General features: G+C 42.1%; 1 protein-coding gene across 1 annotated transcript in view; it reads right to left on the reverse strand.

Moving 5' to 3' along the window:
* Window positions 1-2,381: 2,381 nt before the first annotated feature.
* LOC110521015 (proline-rich protein 12) overlaps window positions 2,382-15,472 on the reverse strand; it is a 52,767-nt gene continuing 39,676 nt past the window's right edge. Inside the window, 4 exon segments of the mRNA XM_036968946.1 lie at window positions 2,382-3,775; window positions 8,534-8,629; window positions 12,264-12,398; window positions 12,606-12,703. Coding sequence (XP_036824841.1) covers window positions 3,641-3,775; window positions 8,534-8,629; window positions 12,264-12,398; window positions 12,606-12,703 — 464 coding nt within the window. The 3' untranslated portion in view covers window positions 2,382-3,640.

Below are 15,472 nucleotides of genomic sequence, written 5' to 3' on the forward strand. Positions count from 1 at the left end.
TAGTGAGTCCGCCAGATCAGAAGCTGTAGGGATGACCACGTGTTTTCTTGATACGTTTGTGAATTAAACACATTTCATGTCCTGTTAAGCATTCAACATGTAACAAGTACTTTTGGGTGTCAGAGAAAAAAAAAATACATATTTTATTTAGGAATGTAGCGGAGTAAAAGTAAAAGTTGTACAAAATATAAATAATAAAGTAAAGATCCCCCCCCCCCCCCAAATACTTTAGTACATCAAAGTATTTTTACTTTCATCCATTTACCTGAAAGAACTTTACTTTTCAGCGTGTGTCTGTACCCCACCTCATCTGTCACTACGTGTAGCACTAGTTTGAATGTACTGCATACGGTAGCATCACCCACCAAAACAGCACTCTTAGAATCACTGTAGCCAGGTACATTCATCGAGAGAGAAAAACACCGCAAGAGAAAGGACCAGGAGCAGAGAATAGAGTCCTCAGATTTCTTGCCAATCGTAGTGTTGTTATGCTTCCATATCCTTTACTTTCCACTCTGGTTCCTCTCCTGGAGATACCCCCACTTATATTCAAGGGTGCAATGCCATTCGCTTGTAACAGGGGATAGATCTGGTTGAGTGTGTTCCTGTACTTGTACACTCCACCCAGCCAAGGAGCCAATCCACTCTGAGGATATTATCCCGATGTGGAACAGATATCACAATTGGACTGCAGAGGGAATAACAGGTCCATGATGATTGTAATCAATGATGTGGGAGAAGTTATTGTGCAGGTGTCTGTCCCTGTCATGTGGTGGTGAAAGGGAATCATTACATTTGAGTAACATGCTTTTTCCTCGTCCAACATGTTGTCATTCTTTCATCTGCGTATATACTTCCTTTCCCCTCCAACATTTGCTGTAGTGTAAAGTGCATATGGTTTCTCAGGTGGAAATATAAATAAACAATTCCTGCTGTACTGTGCTGTCAGTGTCTGACTTGGATAGGAAAATAATCAATAGGGGTAAAATCCTCTGAAACTCTTCTGGGGCTGTCAGAGAAACCATGTTTTGTCAGCATTTTCACACCCAAGAAATGATTAACTTGACTGGATCAGAAACTTCACAGACCCAGACTTTTAACTGATGTAACAGATGACCTAGCAAACCAGGAACATTCCCAGAACATTAGCTAAGATTCCAATGAAGTTCTAGTTAAGTTTTTATCTAACATTAGGATGATAACATCCCAAAAGCATTCAAAGAATGTTTATTTGATAACAAATTATTTTTGTCTTCCAGAAAATGTTTTAAATTAAATATCCTTGGAATGTTCTCATTCACTAAAATGTTGTGCACAACAATTCCAGTTAATGTAATAACACAATGTACCCGTTATATTTTTAGAACATACTGCCACAACTAAATGTGAAAGGGAACGTTCTTGAACATCAGGGGAATGTTTTCTACAAACATTGTATAATCATCCACACAACTTGACTGTTTCTGATGAGATTTGCCTCAATCTAACAAATGTTCTGGGAACTTTCAAGAACCAACTTTGGTTTGCTGGGGGCTCAGGGCTCTGTGCAGGCCAGTCAAGTTCTTCCATACTGATCTCAACAAACCATTTCTGTATGGACCTCACTTTGTGCACGTCTGCATTGTCATGCTGAAACAGGAAAGGGGCTTCCCCAAACTGTTGCCACAAAGTTGGAAGCACAGAATCATCTAGAATGTCGTTGTATGCTGTAGAGTTAAGATTTCCCTTCACTGGAACCAAGGGGCTTAGCCTGAACTATGAAAAACAGCCCCAGACCATTATTCCTCCTCCACCATGCACATTGGGCATGGTGATCTTAGGATTGTGTGCGGCTGCTTGGCCATGGAAACCCATTTCATGAAGCTCCCGACTAATAGTTATTGTGCTGACTTTGCTTCCAGAGGCAGTTTGGAGCTCGGTAGTGAGTGTTGCAAACGAGGACAGATCATTTTTAATGAGCTATGCGCTTCAGCACTCGGCGGTTCCGTTCTTTGAGGTTATGTGGCCTACCACTGCATGGTTGAGCCGTTGTTGCTCCTAGACATTTCCACTTCACAATAACAGCCTGTCAGCAACAAGTAGGGCTGAAATAGCCAAATCCACTCATTTGAAGGGGTGTTCACATACTTTTGTATACATAGTGTACTTTACTAACAATAGTACATGTGGTTCAGGGTTGGGAAAATCCTATTTCCAGCCAAATCAAAAGGACACCAAATTCCAATTCCAAACTGTTCCTCATTGGAATTGCAATATTTGTGTACAATTTTAATTGACTGGAATTTAAATGGATTTGAACCCAACCCTGATATGTGGTCAACCACACACCTAATTCATTATCTTATAAAGTTTTAGGAGGAAAAACAAAATTACAGCTAAAGTTGTTTTTCCCTGTCATGTTCATCAATTTCAATTTTTTATTTGCTTTTGTCAAATACAGGAATAGCATGTACAGAAGAGGAACTGGGCTTTAGAGACTGAAGTAACTGTACAATATTTACAGATAAGAGAGCTTGAACAAATAGGTAAACCTCCAAAATAATAATTATCATAAACAACAAACAGATCAAATAAAAACAGTCAACACAGATTTTATACGCTTTTTAACAGTTACACCTCCCTAAAACCACAGAGCTTTCTTTTAGAAAGCGAACAGATATTTATTTTAATTTATTAACTTCAGGTGTAAACTCTGCTCTCATTGTCTTTTGAAGAACAAACATAAAGAACACAGTTTGCTTAGTTTTTAAATGCATATTTCCCGCTCACAATGTATTTAGGCAGACAGAAAAAAGGGAACATCACACACTCCTCTAACCTCTCCCCTTCCCTCCCTTCACCTCAGTTTTGCTCCCCTCCACTCTTTTTTCCCCTTCAGCAGTAAAAGGGGGGACTGAGCAAAGGATTTTGCGTAGGCCATTTCATGTTACCCTAATAAAACATGATTATTTAAAATAACAACAGCAAACAATCCCAGCTAGGGAGGGTAATTTCCTTGTATAAATAATACAAATCATAACTATTAATACATATACGTATATATATATATATATATATATATATATATATATATATATATATATATATATATATATATATATACGTATATATATTTAGTGTTTGTATGTTGGTGTGTGTGCCCGTGCATGTTTGGATGTAGATTCACCGTGGTCCCCTGCTTTTCCTGTTCAGGTCAAGTGGCAGAAGTCATACCCTTTCACACATTCACTATTTTCAACCCGCCTCCTCTGCTCTCCTCCGTCCTTCTTTTTTCTTCAGTCAAGAGATATTTTGTGATAGAAAAACTAAACAAAAGCGCTAAAAACAGTTCATTGTAGCATCCATTTTAAGTTAAAACTCAACCATACTCACAGACCGAACATTGACTGTTCTTTCTTTCTCGCTGGGAAAGAACTAGAATGGTAGGGTCTGAAACCCCCCTCTCTCTCCATCTTGGTACGGTCCAGTGTTCTCCACTCCAACTCTCTTGCTTTGTCTCCCAAATACTGTATACCTCCCCCCTCCCCTCCCTTCTCCAACCCACATTCTGCTTTCCAAATGGCACCCTATTCTCCATATAGGCCCTATGGCCCTGGCCAATTGTAGTGCACTATTTCAGACTGTGTCCCCTCCTCCCTCATCAGGCTTTGGTGCTGAGGGTTAGAAGGTCGATGAAGGAGTTGAAGAGGGTCTCCAGCCAGCCCTGGTTAGCCATACACTGCTGCACCACCTCCTCCTGACCAGGGTCTTCCGCTGCCTGCTCTATACTGTCCGTCTGGGAGGGGGGGAAAGAGAATAGAATAGTTTATTTTCCACCAAGGAAGACATTCGATTATTTTGCTATTGAAATTCACTTGCTTATTTACAGTAATATATACAAAAAGTATGTGGATCTTCAAATTAGTGGATTTGGCTATTTCAGCCACACCCGTTGCTGATGGGTGTATAAAATCGTGCACACAGTCAGGCAATCTCCATAGACAAACATGGCTTTGCTGAAGAGCTCAGTGACTTTCAATGTGGCACCGTCATAGGATACCACCTTTCCAACAAGTCAGTTTGTTAAATGTCTGCCCTGCTAGAGCTGCCCCGGTCAACTCTAAGTGCTGTTATTGTGAAGTGGAAAGGAGCAACAACTGCTCAGCGGTACAGTGGTTGCTCCACTAAAAGTTTTGCGATTAGGCTGCGGGACTTACAGGTAATTTGTGGTTTAGTACGGTACCCTGCGTCACCACTTCATTGCTCCAGACCCGTGTATGGGGTAGTTAACTAATTATGCTTTTGGGTTCTACTGTGTCACTAACAGACAATGAATGGGCGACATAAACCTAAATAGAAACTGATAATTGTCCACGACTTCAGTGGTACTTACTAAAACTGTTGATACACTAAGATTTATGTATATATTTTTTGTTAGGATTATTTTGGTCTTACTGTAGTACTGTAGGCCACTCCCGATCGGTCACATTATACAGTGCCTAAGTGGCACAACAGTCTAAGACACTCCATAGCAGTGCAAGCTGTGTTGCTACAGATGCTGGTTAAATACCTGTGCCGCCCTCGACTGGGAGACCCATGAGATGATTGTAGGTTTTTGGTATCTCTCCCTCTAAAAACAGAATTAAATAAAATAACAAACTGGCTTTATTTACAAATTAGTAACAATGTCTCACCCCATGTTCAAGAATGGCCTTTTTCCTCACTCATTTTACGTTATTTGAAAACAAAATATTCTTATTTTTTTAAACAAAGATATTATTATTATTAATTTAAAATGATATAAAAGCCTGTTGGATATTCTCTCGGATATATTATTAACCCTGTTATTAGCAGGACAATATATATTGGTCATATTGGTCATGGCTCCCGAGTGGTGCACAATGGGATTGCCTAGCAGTTCTCCAGCTGTATCGACTGAAAGCGCGTGAGGTTCAAGGCACGAGGGCAGGGGGCACGGGATGGGCCGCAGAACCGCGCACAAAAGTCCGACCTAGACCATGGGGAAGGGAGGAGGAGGAGGAAGGTGGATGGACCACTACCCCGCCACACTGGCAACACTTTAAGGGGCATTGCACGAATAATGACGCTGACTAGCGAAACGTTCCCTCTGTTCTGTTCTTAGTGCCAGTCTGCATGTTCAAACTAATACAATGCAACTAATAACAGCAAGTCAATTAAGAACAAAGACAGCCTACTCCTTCCTCCCAGTTGGGGAATTAAACCCTGGTCTCCAGCGCGCCATCACGACACAGGGATTATTTTGCTAAATAGCCCGGTACTGTACTCCAGACCATCACGTTTTACAGTGCCATATTTTCCGTTCCGTCCTAACGGAAACCCAGAGGGTTTTTCTTAGATTAGAAACCCCATAATATCAATCAAATTAATCCCAAACTCTAAAAGTAATTGGAAAGGTAGATATAAATTATTTGTAACGTGGTTACAATAAAGAATGTAGACAAGATGTAAACAAGATGCTGTGTTTTTATTTACAGTAGTGATGGACAGCTGGTGGCATTTTGAAAACAGGTTTTCAAACACTTGGTGCCGATTAGCAGGACAAAAAAAGACTCTTTGTAGCCCGGCGACTATAGGTGTGAACATCCCCCTACCTGCAATTTATTCGATGCTTAAGTACTCTGAAGTGTTACATTGCTAACTCAAAACAGTACAGTATTTCTTCATCAACATCTTTATGCTTTCGTTAAAAAAATAACTAGAAAGTTACCATTCAAAAACAAGCTGTTTATCTAAAAAAAAAAAAGACATTGCGACCAAAGAGAACAGATGAAATGGACATCATTTTCATCTTCTTTCTACGGTGCTACCTGTTCCAGGGTTTGAACTACCACGAGGACTTGAAAATGAGCCGGAGCTGAAAGGATCACTAAAACTAAAGTTATTTTGGTTTCAGTGCATTTTCTTTAAAAAAAAAATGTATATAGCCTATCAATGTGAAGGCATACCATGTAATAAAATTGGTAATGAAATAAAGGTTCAATTAAATATATATATATAGAAATGATTGTGTGCTAAAAACATGAATGTGTTTTTGCAGCGCATACAAACATGCCGACAACCATCCGTGGAGATCAGTGGACAAAGGGCGGGACAACGGGCCGCACCAAAAAAACGCATTGTTGCCAAGAAAGCGGTTAGTTTTGCCAGATTCCTAAAATATGTACACAGCATTTGTGTGTTGGAGTCACTGAATTCTTAATTGATCTACCGTTTCTATCATAGGCCACTGTAATTGATGGGGGCTCAGTGCGGTACCATTCTGCTCATCTGATGAAGGTGCACGTGGATCAGATTCAAACTTTGAAGACCGAGATCAAGTAATTGAAGGCAGATCTGCAGAAGAGAAACATTATTGGAGGGCAGAGATACGGGCGACAGCTGATGCATTGGTCCAGAGCCAGGTGGCAGTCACCGCATCGCATTGTAAAATGCGTTGCTACAGATACCCGTGCCGGCCGCCACCGGGAGACCCATGAGACGGCTTTTGGTTTTAATTTAGAATCCTCCAATCCTCTATATGTAATTATTGGCGGAGAGTCACGTCATATTTGTCGATATACTGTAGGCCTACCGTAGGCGACATGAGTCTCAATAGAGTTGAGTAATGGGCTTTTAAAAGTGGTGTAGGTCTTATTTATTTAAAGAGCATATTAAAGTTAGTTGTGGGCTATTACTTCAAATTCAATTGCTTCTATTTTAGTATCATTTCGCAGCGCTCTGAGACAAGCATGGGGACTGTTCTTGATATGGAGATTTTTATTTTCACTGAATCTCCGTTTGGGTATTGGTTAGACTTGAATTAGAAAATGAGATTGTAGAAATGTTATGCTCTCAGTGTAACCTTTATTTAACTAGGCAAGTCAGTTAACTTTGAGATAGGGGGCAGTATTATCACGCCCGGATGAAAAGCGTGCCCAAAGTAAACTGCCTGTTACGCAGGCCCAGAAGCTAGGATATGCATATGGAAGTATTGGATAGAAAATACTCTAAAGTTGCTAAAACTGTTCAAATAATGTCTGTGAGTATAACAGAACTGATTTTGCAAGCGAAACCCAGAGCACAATTTTTTGAGATCATTGTGCTTTCCAATGTTTTTCCTTGGGAAACCTGATTTATTTGGGCCCAGATTGCAGTTCCTATGGCTTCCAGTAGAAGTCAACAGTCTTTAGAAATTGTTCGGTGTTGTTCTTTTGTAAAGTGTCCCTCAGATGGACTCTAGTCTTTTGGTGCACGTGAAGAAGGAGTGCGCTCCTTGTTGTTTTTCTCCGGTATTGGAAACAGTTTATTCCGTCTCAAATTTGATCGATTATTTACATTTTAGGGTACCTGAGGTTGGATTAGAAACGTTGTCTGAAATGTTTGGACCAAGTTTACAGGTAACTTATTAGATACTTTGTAGTTATGTTGGGCAAGTTGGAACCGGTGTATTTCTGAATCAAACGCGCCAAATAAATTGACATTTTGGGGATATAAAGAAGGAATTTATCGAACAAAATGACCATTCATTGTGTCACTGAGAAATGCGTTCTCTGGAATGATGAATCACGTTTCACCATTTGGCAATCCGACGGACAAATCTGGGTGTGGCAGATGCCAGGAGAACGCTACTTGCCCCAATGCATAGGGTGTCACTGAGAAATGCGTTCTCTGGAGTGATGAATCACGTTTCACCATTTGGCAATCCGACGGTCAAATCTGGGTGTGGCAGATGCCAGGAGAACGCTACCTGCCCCAATGCATAGGGTCAACTGTAAAGTTTGGTGGATGAGGAATAATAACCAGGGGCTGTTTTTCATGTTTCGGGCTAGGCCCCTTAGTTCCAGTGAAGAGAAATCTTAATGCTACAGCATACAATGACATTCTAGACGATTCCGTGCTTCCAACTTTGTGGCAACAGTTTGGGGAAGGCTCTATCCTGTTTCAGCATGACAATAGCACTGTGAGATCCATACAGAAATGGTTTGTCAAGATGGATGTGGAAGAACTTGACTGGCTTGCACAGAGCCCTGACCTCAACCCCATCGAACAACTTTGGGGTGAATTGGAACGCCGACTGCAAGTCAGGCCTAATCGCCCAACATCAGTGCCCAACCTCACTAATGCTCTTGAATGGAAGCAAATTCCCGCAGTTATATTCCAACATCTAGAGAAAAGCCTTCCCAGAAAAGTGTAGGCTTTTATAGAAGCAAAGGAGGGACCAACTCCATATTAATGCCCATGAGTATAGACATGTTGCATATAGATCTAACATGAATTGATATTATGCAATTCAAATATCCACTCTAGGATGGATAATAAATAAAGTGATTATTATATAAGCACAACACAACCACCCACAAATGATAGCCAACCTTTCACAACAAAAGGACTAACTACACAGTGCTCCATTTGAATTATTCTTACCACAATGGAAACAGAGAGAGAGAGGAGGGGAAAGAGAGAGAATCAGGAAGAAAGTAGAGAAGAACAACAATGTTGTGTTGTGAAAAGCGATTGTGATGCTGAGTCTTACCTCCTTCTTGCAGTCCAGAAAGGTGTGATACTTGTAGTGATGGAGAGAATGATAAAGGCTATAGACACGACACGTCTCTGTGGACAGCTTGAGGTCCTGAGAATCACAGAGAGAGAGAGGAAAAAGAGAAGGAGGGAAAGGAGAGAGGAATCATTTATTAGGGAATCTCTCCAGTTCTCTTGGACTGAGGAATAGGGAATAGGGAAAAGGCCTAGTCTACTTTGTATTCACAACTTCAAATCAAATTGTATTAGTCACATGGGCCAAATACAACAGTGAAAAGCTTACTTACGAGCCCCTAACCAACAATGCTGCTAAAAAACAAAATCAAAAATACAAATAACAACAAGAAATAAAAAGTAACAAGTAATTAAAGAGCAGCAGTAAAAAAAACAATAGCGAGACTATATACAGGAAGGTACCGGTAAAGAGAAAATGCGCGGGGACACCGGTTAGTTGAGGTAATAAGTACATGTAGGTAGAGTTATTAAAGTGACTGCATAGATGATAACAACAGAGAGTAGCAGCAATGTAAAAAGGGGGGGGGGGGGGGGGAATGCAAGTAGTCTGGGTAGCCATTTGATTAGATGTTCAGGAGTCTTATGGCTTGGGGGTAGAAGCTGTTTAGAAACCTCTTGGACCTAGACTTGGCGCTCCGGTACTGCTTGCCGTGCGGTAGCCGATAGGACAGTCTATGACTAGGGTGGTTGGAGTCTTTGACAACTTTTAGGGCCTTCCTCTGATACCGCCTGGTACAGAGGTCCTGGATGGCAGGAAGCTTGGCGCCAGTGATGTACTGGGCTGTACGCACTACCCTCTGTAGCGCCTTGCGGTCGGAGGCCGAGCAGTTGCCATACCAGGAAGTGATGCAACTAGTCAGGATGCTCTCGAAGGTGCAGCTGTAAAACCTTTCGAGGATCTGAGGACCCGTGCCAAATCTATTCAGTCTCCTGAGGGGAATATGTTTTGTCATGCCCTCTTAACAACTGTCTTGGTGTGCTTGGACCATGTTAGTTTGTTGGTGATGTGGACACCAAGGAACTTGAAGCTCTCAACCTGCTTCACTACAGCTCCGTCGATGAGAATGGCAGTGTGCTTGGTCCTCTTTTTCCTGTAGTCCACAATCATCTTCTTTGTCTTGATCACGTTGAGGGAGAGGTTGTTGTCCTGGCATGACATGGCCAGGTCTCTGACCTCCTCCCTAGAGGCTGTATCGTTGTTGTCGGTGATCAGGCCTACCACTGTTGTGTCATCGGCAAACTTAATGATGGTGTTGGAGTCGTGCCTGGCTGTGCAGTCATGAGTGAACAGGGAGTACGGAGGGGACTGAGCACGCACCCCTGAGGGGCCCCTGTGTTAAGGATCAGCGTGGTGGACGTGTTGTTACCTTCCCTTACCACCTAGGGGCGTCCCGTCAGGAAGTCCAGGATCCAGTTGCAGAGGTTAAGTGTTAAGTCCCAGGGTCCTTAGCTTATTGATGAGCTTTGAGGGCACTATGCTGTTGAATGCTGAGCTGTAGTCAATGAATAGCATTTTCACATAGGTGTTCCTTTTCTCCAGGTAGGAAAAGGGAGTATGGAGTGCAATAGAGATTGCATCATCTGGATCTGTTCGGGAGGTATGCAAATTGGAATGGGTCTAGGGTTTCTGGGATAATGGTGTTAATGTGAGCCATGACCAGCCTTTCAAAGCACTTCATGGCTACAGATGTGAGTGCTACGGGTCGGTAGTCATTTAGGCAGGTTACCTTAGTGTTCTTGGGCACAGGGTCTATGGTGGTCTGCTTAAACCATGTTGGTATTACAGACCCGGACAGGGAGAGGTTGAAAATGTCAGTGAAGACACTTGCCAGTTGGTCAGAGCATGCTCGCAGTACACGTCCTGGTAATTTGTCTGTCCCTGCGGCCTTGTGAATGTTGACCTGTTTAAAGGTCTTACTCACATCGGCTGCGGAGAGCTTCTGGAACAGCTGGTGCTCTCATGCATGTTTCAGTGTTATTTGCCTCAAAGCGAGCTTAGAAGTAGTATAGCTCATCTGGTAGGCTCGTGTCACTGTCACTCGGTTGTGCTTCCCTTTGTAGTCTGTAATGGTTTACAAGCCCTGCCACATCTCACGAACATCAGAGCCGGTGTAGTACGATTCGATCTAAGTACTGTATTGACGCTTTGCCTGTTTGATGGTTTGTCGGAGGGCATAGCAGGATTTCTTATAAGCTTCCGGGTTAGAGTCCCGCTCCTTGAAAGTGGCAGCTCTAGCCTTTAGCTCAGCGTGGATGTTGCCTGTAAGCCTGTAGTCTTCTGGTTGGGATATGTGCGTACGGTCACTGTGGGGATGACGTCATCGATGCACTTATTGGTGAAGCCAATGACTGATGTGTGGTACTCCTCAAAGCCATCGGAGGAATTCCAGAACATATTCCAGTCTGTGCTAGCAAAACAGTCTGGTAGTTTAGCATCTGCTTTATCTGACCACTTTTTTATTGATCGAGTCACTGGTGCTTCCTGCTTTAATTTTTGCTTGTAAGCAGGAATCAGGATGATAGAATTATGGGCAGATTTGCCAAATGGAGGGCGAGGGAGAGCTTTGTATGCATCTCTGTGTGTGGATTAAAGGTGGGCCAGAGTTTTTTCCCCTCTGGTTGCACATTTAACATGCTGACAGAAATTTGTTGAGACGGATTTAAGTTTCCCTGCATTAAGGTCCCCGGGCCACTAGGAACACCTCCTCTGGGTGAGTGTTTTCCTGTTTGCTTATGGCGGAATACAGCTCATTGACTGCGGACTCATTAAAGGAAAAAAATGATTCTGCCAGTTGGTGGTGAGTAATCGCAGTTCTGATGTCCAGAATATATTTTTGGTTATAAGAGATTGTAGCAGCAACATTATGTACAAAATAAGTTAAAAACAACGCAAAGAAACAAACAAAAAAACACAATCGGTTAGGGGACACATAAAACGTCAGCCTTCTTCTCCGATGCCATCTTCACATACTTTCAGAGGACCACTAAAAATACAAATACACTTGATCAACGCTAAAAGAAGAAACATAGCCTTGTCGAGAACCAGGTTTCCCTGATTGGAAAGCCTGGTGAAGTCTATGGCCGAAAGTGGCTAAAAAGGGGTGGAGAGCCGGTGTAAATCAGTGACGCCTTGCAACACGTCAAACCGATCAAATGCATTGCTTGGGCGGAGCTTAACACGCAGCGCCAATCAAACACAATCAAACACATCAAATCAATCAAATGCTTTGCTTGGGCATCGCTTAACACGCAGCACTCCTTCAACGGACATGTGGGGGGAGGGTTCTTGAAATGTAAAATACCTAAAAATGTAGCCGCTGGAAGCCAGTGGACCATTCAAACCGTTTCCAAAGGACGTGACAACAACGTTTTTGGAGGTATGGCTACGTGAGACTAGAAGAAACAAGACAACGCAAGTGTAAATAAGGACAGTGTCATGGTTTTGCTTTGTTAGCACATGGGTAAACACCTTCCGGACCGAGTTAAAACCACCGAGATACAAGTTTATGTACAAAGCAAAGTGGCAAACAAGTCCGGACTTTATTACTCCAGTTCTTGTGAGACTGAATTGTCTCTTCTGCTCGGCTTCTACAACACCTAGACACAATTTTCAAGGCCAGGGTTAGCCACAGTGCAGCGGATTGGATACATTGGTGTCAGTGGTTGGATACTAAAGTCAAGGAGTTCATGACTGGATGTGGGTCACTCACCTGCTGTTTGGGCGTGGTGCTCTTCTTGACGCGGTTGAGGGTTTTACGGCTGTAGCACTCACCGCTGAGGTGCACTTTGACCGCTCCAGAGTCCAGGGGGTCCGCCGTCATTTTGGGGAACATATGCAGAGTCTCCTAAAGAAGAAAAATATAAAGATGGAGGGGGAGAGGGAGAAGAGGTCATTTCAACTGTTTTAAAGCTTTCACTTTTCTTTATGATAGTGAGAAAGTTGGATGGAGATTGGAAGGAGATATGGTAAAACTCCAGACACAACAGGTACTTTTCATAGGTAGGTATCACATCTGGCATCAGCATTTTTACAACTAAACAGACAGACGTACCTGGTGTTGGCCACTCATGTTGACTCTCCTTAACAGTCTCCTCTTTTGTTCATTGAGTAGGCTGTCAATCTTCCTCATGGGCGGGAGGTACAACTCGTCTGGGGGCCAGAGTGGGAGGGACATAGAGTCTGTATGACTTATCTCATGACATCTTTCTTCCTAAATCCTACTCTCACTTACTTTTGATCAATACTCTCTTTACTCACTCCCAGGGGTGGGGTAAATTCCCTTTGAATTCAGTCAATTCAGGAAGTAAACTGAAAATCTAATTCCAAATTATCATAGAGGAGCATTGCGAATAATGTAATTTCAGTAAAAAAAAAAGCTGATACCGATTAATCGGACGATTTCTTTTATTTATTTGTAATACTGACAATTACAAGAATACTGAATGAACACTTATTTTTAACTTAATATAATACATCAATAAAATCAATTTAGCCTCAAATAAATAATGAAACATGTTCAATTTGGATTAAATAATGCAAAAACAAAGTGTTGGAGAAGAAAGTAAAAGTGCAATATGTGCCATGTAAGAAAGCTAACGTTTAAGTTCCTTGCTCAGAACATGAGAACATATGAAAGCTGGTGGTTCCTTTTAACATGAGTCTTCAATATTCCCAGGTAAGAAGTTTTAGGTTGTAGTTATTATATGAATTATAGGACTATTTCTCTCTATACCATTTGTATTTCATATACCTTTGACTATTGGATGTTCTTATAGGCACTTTAGTATTGCCAGTGTAACAGTATACAGTGCCTTGTGAAAGTATTCGGCCCCCTTGAACTTTGCGACCTTTTGCCACATTTCAGGCTTCAAACATAAAGATATAAAACTGTATTTTTATGTGAAGAATCAACAACAAGTGGGACACAATCATGAAGTGGAACGACATTTATTGGATATTTCAAACTTTTTTTAACAAATCAAAAACTGAAAAATTGGGCGTGCAAAATTATTCAGCCCCCTTAAGTTAATACTTTGTAGCGCCACCTTTTGCTGCGATTACAGCTGTAAGTCGCTTGGGGTATGTCTCTATCAGTTTTGCACATCGAGAGACTGACATTGTTTCCCATTCCTCCTTGCAAAACAGCTCGAGCTCAGTGAGGTTGGATGGAGAGCATTTGTGAACAGCAGTTTTCAGTTCTTTCCACAGATTCTCGATTGGATTCAGGTCTGGACTTTGACTTGGCCATTCTAACACCTGGATATGTTTATTTTTGAACCATTCCATTGTAGATTTTGCTTTATGTTTTGGATCATTGTCTTGTTGGAAGACAAATCTCCGTCCCAGTCTCAGGTCTTTTGCAGACTCCATCAGGTTTTCTTCCAGAATGGTCCTGTATTTGGCTCCATCCATCTTCCCATCAATTTTAACCATCTTCCCTGTCCCTGCTGAAGAAAAGCAGGCCCAAACCATGATGCTGCCACCACCATGTTTGACAGTGGGGATGGTGTGTTCAGCTGTGTTGCTTTTACGCCAAACATAACGTTTTGCATTGTTGCCAAAAAGTTCAATTTTGGTTTCATCTGACCAGAGCACCTTCTTCCACATGTTTGGTGTGTCTCCCAGGTGGCTTGTGGCAAACTTTAAACAACACTTTTTATGGATATCTTTAAGAAATGGCTTTCTTCTTGCCACTCTTCCATAAAGGCCAGATTTGTGCAATATACGACTGATTGTTGTCCTATGGACAGAGTCCCCCACCTCAGCTGTAGATCTCTGCAGTTCATCCAGAGTGATCATGGGCCTCTTGGCTGCATCTCTGATCAGTCTTCTCCTTGTATGAGCTGAAAGTTTAGAGGGACGGCCAGGTCTTGGTAGATTTGCAGTGGTCTGATACTCCTTCCATTTCAATATTATCGCTTGCACAATGCTCCTTGGGATGTTTAAAGCTTGGGAAATCTTTTTGTATCCAAATCCGGCTTTAAACTTCTTCACAACAGTATCTCGGACCTGCCTGGTGTGTTCCTTGTTCTTCATGATGCTCTCTGCGCTTTTAACGGACCTCTGAGACTATCACAGTGCAGGTGCATTTATACGGAGACTTGATTACACACAGGTGGATTGTATTTATCATCATTAGTCATTTAGGTCAACATTGGATCATAGAGATCCTCACTGAACTCCTGGAGAGAGTTTGCTGCACTGAAAGTAAAGGGGCTGAATAATTTTGCACGCCCAATTTTTCAGTTTTTGATTTGTTAAAAAAGTTTGAAATATCCAATAAATGTCGTTCCACTTCATGATTGTGTCCCACTTGTTGTTGATTCTTCACAAAAAAATACAGTTTTATATCTTTATGTTTGAAGCCTGAAATGTGGCAAAAGGTCGCAAAGTTCAAGGGGGCCGAATACTTTCGCAAGGCACTGTAGCTTCCATCCCTCTCCTCGCCCCTACCTGGCCTCAAAACAGGAACACATCGACAACAGCCACCCTCGAAGCAGCGTTACCCATGCAGAGCAAGGGGAATAACTACTCCAAGTCTCAGAGCGAGTGACGTTTGAAACGCTATTAGCGCTCACCCCGCTAACCATTTCACATCGGTTACACCAGCCTAATCTCGGGAGTTGATAGGCTTGAAGTCATAAACAGTGCAATGCTTGAAGCACAGCAAAGAGCTGCTGGCAAAACGCACGAAAGTGCTGTTTGAATGAATGCTTACGAGCCTGCTGGTGCCTACCATCGCTCAGTCAGACTGCTCTATCAAATCATAGACTTAATTATAACATAATAACACACAGAAATACGAGCCATAGGTCATTAATATGGTCGAATCCGGAAACTATCATCTTGAAAACAAGACGTTTATTCTTTCAGTGAAATATGGAACCGTTCTATATTTTATCTAACGGGTGGCATCCA

Source organism: Oncorhynchus mykiss, chromosome 30, assembly GCF_013265735.2.
Source record: "Oncorhynchus mykiss isolate Arlee chromosome 30, USDA_OmykA_1.1, whole genome shotgun sequence".
NCBI classification, from domain to species: Eukaryota; Metazoa; Chordata; class Actinopteri; order Salmoniformes; family Salmonidae; genus Oncorhynchus; species Oncorhynchus mykiss.